General features: G+C 52.6%; 1 protein-coding gene and 1 non-coding gene across 2 annotated transcripts; both read right to left on the reverse strand.

Annotated features, from left to right (window-relative positions):
* Positions 1 to 489: 489 nt before the first annotated feature.
* Positions 490 to 593, reverse strand: LOC129464271 (small nucleolar RNA U13). Its single transcript, XR_008651510.2, has one exon. It is a non-coding gene; the product is annotated as a small nucleolar RNA U13 (small nucleolar RNA).
* Positions 594 to 2958: 2365 nt separating this feature from the next.
* On the reverse strand, positions 2959 to 5561 carry LOC129464168 (cysteine protease ATG4D-like). Its single transcript, XM_055245256.2, has one exon. It carries the CDS (start codon positions 5252 to 5254, stop codon positions 4262 to 4264), a length of 993 nt encoding a protein of 330 aa, XP_055101231.2. The 5' UTR covers positions 5255 to 5561; the 3' UTR covers positions 2959 to 4261.
* Between the last annotated feature and the right edge of the window lie 258 nt (positions 5562 to 5819).

A 5819-nucleotide genomic window follows, 5' to 3' on the forward strand; every position in this document is an offset into this window, starting at 1 on the left:
AAATACATTTTTGTTCTCTATAAATTACCCAGTCTCAGATATTTTGTTACAGCAGCATAGATGGACTAAGACAATGTCTGCATCATAAGCTAATGCAGGACAATGTGTGGGGGGCCACTTTTTAGGATTCATAATGAGGAAAAGGGGCAACCCTTCTCCCTCCCTGCCTCACAGCATCTCTTTTGGTGTCCCCAACCGGTACACCTAGATGAGCCCTCCCTTGGCTGGGGAGGACCGCCCTTCCCCCTCTGCCTCAGAAAAGGTGCTTGGCAGCCATGGTCATCATCCATTCTAGGGAAAGGCAATGGAAAACTCCACTTAGGCCTCAGTTATACCCCTTTTCTAGTCCAGTTTACCCAGACAGCCTTGTCTTAGTGATATTGTTGGGCATTTTCCAACCCATTCATGAGTGTGGCACTTTGACTATTGGTTCTCTATGGTTTAGGTTGAATTATATGAATGCCAACATTCAACATCACTTCTTTTTCACATCAGATGGGTAATGTGCGAACATCGTAACAAGATCTGAGGGAGGCACATCTCACATATGAGCCTGAAAACCCAATCATCACACTTAGGAGCTACAAGAGGATCTTGACATCATTTTGACTGAAGCATAACAGCATTTCCATATGGCTCAGCCCATATGCTAACTGGTAGAATTCCTAAAGAGGAGGATGAGTCTTAACCTGCTTCCCTCCCCGTTCCCCCACTGCACTTCACATTCTGAAGGTCTCAGAAAGCACAAGTTCTGGAGGAAAGCGGACCAAGCAAGAGGTTGTCAGAATTGCTGCCATGAGCCGGGCAGTGGCTGTGGAGGGTTTATGCACTGATCAGGGTGCCCAGGCACTGTAAGTCCTCTTCCCACACTGGGATCTGTGATCCAAGAGTCTGCTTTCTGCTCTGTGGCATCCAGAAGGGAAAGAAGTTGCAGCTCTAGTTTCACCTGGAAGTTTGGCTCCTGCCCCAGGTGGAGTGATGCACTTATGCTTTCCACATTGAAGAGGGCTGCAGACTGTGCTGTGAAATGCGTCTGTGTGTGTGTGTGTATGTGTGCAGATGTGCATGCAGGTGTGTGTGCAGGTGTGTGTGGGTCGGAGGGGCATGGACAGAGGTAGTGGACAGGCTTGATGGGAGGGACTGGAAAAGCAAAAGCCAAATACCTCAGTCCTTAATGGATGGTCGGTTCGCTCAGGCTTTTGAGGACACGCCGGCCCCAGTGCAGACCCAATTTCAAAGATAGCTCAGGCCAGTCAGGGAGGGAAGGTAGGTCAGGGCACATCTGTATCCCCAAAAGGAGCTGAAATTGTTCTTTTCTCTGCACAAGGATGACGCAGAGAGAGAAGCAGAGCAGACATAGCCATTTTCGTAGTACTTTCTCAAATCGTTTTCAGATTTGGGAATTGCGGTTTCTAAAAGAAGTAGTGCCGTGGCTAGCTGCCATCTGATAAGAGCCATGGAGGTGTTTTTAGACAGTCTTGAAATGTGTGGCTTTGCAGCTCCCCATGTGACAGCAGGCAGTACAATTCAATTTGGACCAGTTGGGGGAAGGCCAGTTAGACTTTGTGGGAATTCTGAATAGTAGACTATCTTAAAAGAAGTGGCATTGTGTTGTGTTTTATTTTTCAGATGTGTATATAGGGATTCAAGCTGTTGATGGAGTCACTATGAGTAGAGGGCCTGCTGTCCCTTCTCCCGACCCATCCCAACCACCCTGTTACTCAAACTGCCTGCTCTCACCCAGGGGGCTGGATATGCTGACCTTCACCCTTCTCCCCATGCTCTGTTCCCCAGGAGGCCAACCTCTGTAGACAGCAGCTACCTGGATTTCTGGTTTCTAGTGGAAGATGGCAGGGTTGGGGGAGGTGATGGGAGGGAGGGAGCAGAGAGTTATCAGTATTGCTTTCTTGTCCCTTCCTGAAGGGCAGGGTTGGCAGTGGCTGCCTCCTCTTCTGAAGCCCCCAGCTCCACTGATGGCCACCTGTGGATGCAGGTCTCACTGGGGCTTGGAGAACCTGCCCAACTCACTCCTTCAGGCTAGGGGTGGTGGTGGATTCCTGCTGTTTCCACCCCAGGGCACTTCGTCCCAGCCACTTTCCTCTGAGTCTGCTCAGAGCATCGTATAGTTTCCTCATTCAACTCTCTTTGGAGCTTCCATCTGTTTCCTGCTGGAACCCTGACCAGGGTCCCCAATGACTGCCTAATCCATGATTTATCTGGATATATTTCAGCACTTATCTTTAGCATCTAACTGTGGACATCTCCCTGTCTATAAGTCCCTTCCCTCTGGGCTCCCCTGTCTCCCTCTCCCCTGCTTGCCACCCACCTCCTGGAAGGCCACCTCCTCCTCGCGTCTCATTCCTTATTCTCCCCCAGATGATCTTGACCACACTCATGGCATTGACTGAGTGAAGGGAACTAACCTTCACTGAGTGTGTCTATGATTGATATCAGGGGCTTTATCCCATCATTCATCTGAATGTTGAATACTTAGTGTCTTCCAGGTATCAGGACTCTTCTGGGGCTGGGGATATGTTATCTCTTTGACTCTTTACAACAAGGTATGCACCATTGTCTCCGTCTTATAGATGAGGCTTCTGAGCTTCAGAGAAGTTAGATACTGTGCCCAAGGCCAGGCTGGGATTGAAGCCCACTTTTCTGCCTCCAAGGTTGGAGCTCCTCCTTCTGTATTGTATTGCCAGTGGAGCACTTCTTTTACCTTGCTGAACTTGAGATGAACTTAGCAGAACCTTTATATATTCTAAAAACAGCCTTGTCTGACTTTGGCGGTTTGAACTGTAGTAGAACAACATTTTTTTGCTAGCTCATTCATCAGAGACATGTGCCTGACTCTGACTTTGAGCCTCTGTTTGCTCCGTCATTCACTGTGATTCTAAAAATTACCCCTGGCTCCCCAAGTGCTCAATTTTAGACTCATGGTCTCCTGACAATACAAGATTAATTTAAAACCAGAGCAGCAGGATTTATTCCAGAGATTTCTTTTCATATCAGAAATTTGAAATAGGAATCATTGTTTGCATCTTCTTTCACTCTACAAAAAGAAAATGCAGATGAACCTTTTTCAGGGTGTAGGGCCAGGGCTACCCTAAGTTGCAGCCTCCGAAGCTCCATCATCACGATTATTCAACTGTTGTGACCTCATTAAAAGAAACAAAGAAGGGATGCTTAGAGAATGGAGTCACCACCTAGATCAAGCTTGGGCTGTGAAATTCAATTAACTTAGTTTCAAAATCTAGTTGAGTGATCTTGGGCAAGTTACTTAACTTCCGAGTCTTGATTTTCTCAGCTGTAAGCAGGGAATGATAGAGGTGAGTAAACCACGTATGCACACTCAGCAGTGCTTGGTGAATTGGGTGCTAAAATATTGGCCAGCTACTTTTGGTAGAGACCACAAATGTTACTTTGGTGAAGACTTGAGTTACTACTGGGGTTAAGTTGGGGAGGGAAATCACTTCATTGGCCTCCCAGCTCATATGGTTTGGAAAGCAAAGTACTGGGGTGAACCTTCAACAGTTTGTATGAGGAGTTCTATACCTTCTAAGAAAGAAGGGACTAAGACTCTAACCTCTTGTCCCTAAGATTTGAAGCTCAGAACAGTCTTCAGGAAGGTTCAGGAGGATGCTGAGCAGGGTCAGAGTGAGGAGGGCCCTGAAATAAAACTACCAACAGGGTAGAAAGAAGTGGGCTGTGGAGGTTGTGGTGGTGGGTGCCTTTGGCCTTGAGTGAGTGAAGAGAGAAGAATCAGATGGCCCTTGTCCCTTGAGAGGCAGTCCCATTTTCTGCTTGTCCCGACCTAGCCTTCCTGAAGCAGACTTTGGCCTTAGAGGAGTGGCTCAGAGGAATTGCCTAAAAAAAGACCTTGTATAGCTTAGAGTGAAATTCTTTTTTTTTTTTTTTTTCAAGTCACACAGCTTTATTGGCCCCCAGCAGCCACAATTCCCCCAAGGGGGCTTTGGGACAGGGAGGGCCCGGGCATCCAGTGCAAACTACAGTACGTGAGTCAGGCCCTGAGGGAGGTGCCCGAGGTCCTCCCTCCCTCCCCTGCCAGGAGGGCCCCACTGGTGGGAGACAGGCGCATGGGCTCTGTCCCTGGCTGAATGGCCCCAGACTGGTTGCAGCTGGGCTTGAGGGACTGAGAACAGGAAGTACCATCATCACTGCCAGAGCTCAAGATCCCACACCTGACATGACATAAATAAAAAAATAAATAGTGTTGCATCTTTCCCCTCATCCCGTCCCTTTATAAAAACACAAAGTCCTCAGAGCTGGGGCATTTGGCCCTGAGGAGCCGCCCTGTGCAAGGGAGCTGGAGTGTGGGCTGGGAGAGCTGGGAGCAGAAGTCGTCCAGGCTGTGGTCCTGAGCATGGCTCTCGGCCAGGGTGAACATGGGGTACCGCTCCGTGGCTGAGAAGGAGCTGAGGACCCTGGTCAGCTCTGGGCAGAGTGTCTCAAACTCCTTCCTGTCTCCAGCGTAGAAGCCCACAGTACAGCTTGGGTCCATCTTGGCGAAGGCCATCTTGTGGGGCGAGGTGCAGTGGAAGGACTCCAGGGGGAAGTCAGCCTGGCTGACATCCACAGTGGGCTGGCAGTAGTGAGGGTCTAGGTACGGCAGGAAGTCATCTTGGTAGCCAACGAAGTACAGTGAGTGTCGCGGTTTCCCACCCATGATGCCCAAGCACAGCTGGCAGCACAGGAGCTCCTTCATGCAGGGCACATACACGGGGTCGAGAGTCTCGCCACCCAGTCGCACGGGCACCAGGATGACCACAGACTTCCACTCGGCTGTGGGGTCTGGCCTGGCCACCAGGCGTGCCACATCCGCCTTGTACACTGTGCAGTCCTGAGAAACGTACACCACCAGGCTGGTGACCTCGGAGCAGCTCTCCACGGCTTTCCTGAGGATGTGTGTCACCAGCGATGGCCCATACCAGTCACCTGCCTTCTTGCCTGAGCTCTGTCCAAGCTCCACCGGCCCGTGTAGGCCAAAGGGGGCCCTGGGGTGGTCGGCGAACCAGGACACAATCTGCCGGTGCCGACGTTCCTGCTCCACCTCAGGGGCACCCTGGGCCCAGCGTGGGGGCATCCAGCGGGCAGGCCCATGGTACCAGCTGGGAAAGGCTGACCCTGACAGCTCAGGGGGGCCCAGGCCCGTGCCCTCGGCCCATGTCCAGTCTCTGGGCAGGAAATGCAGCAGCAGGCCCTGTGCCAGCATCATCTGGCCGCTGCGTAACATGCACCCCAAGCCACAGTCCGAGGTCAGGCAGCCCCCAGGAAGGGGCGGGAAGTCCCGGCGGTATGTGAGCCACAGGCGGGACACAAAGTCCCGCTGGAAACGCTGTATGTCACCCTTGCCCTCGAAACGGTAGCGGCAGCCACAGAGATGGATGCTGGAGATCTTGCTAAAGCTGGTCCGGCTTTTAACCACCCGACCGTACTTGACGTTGTTCCAGGCTGTCAGGAACTTGGCCTTGAACTTGTCCACTTCGTCTGGCTCACTCTGGCCAGCCCCGGAAGAGCCAAGAGCGGGGCCGCTGGCTCCGGAGGGCCCCAGGCCGTTGGGGTCTGGGCCTTGGGCGGGCGGCGCGCGTCCTCCGGGCTGCTGCTCCGGTACTGCGCGGCGGCCGGCAACACTGAGTTCATGGACGCGCCGGGAGGGCAGACCGAGGGCCCGGGTGGGGGGCTGCGGCCGCTGCCCCCCAAGGGCGACCCGCAGCCGGTTCACGGGGCCCGGGGAAGGCGCTACTCGGCCCCCGTCCCTAGGGTCCCGGGCCGGCAACAGCCGCCGCCGTTGCTGCCTT

This window comes from Symphalangus syndactylus, chromosome 15 (genome assembly GCF_028878055.3).
Source record: "Symphalangus syndactylus isolate Jambi chromosome 15, NHGRI_mSymSyn1-v2.1_pri, whole genome shotgun sequence".
NCBI lineage: Eukaryota > Metazoa > Chordata > Mammalia > Primates > Hylobatidae > Symphalangus > Symphalangus syndactylus.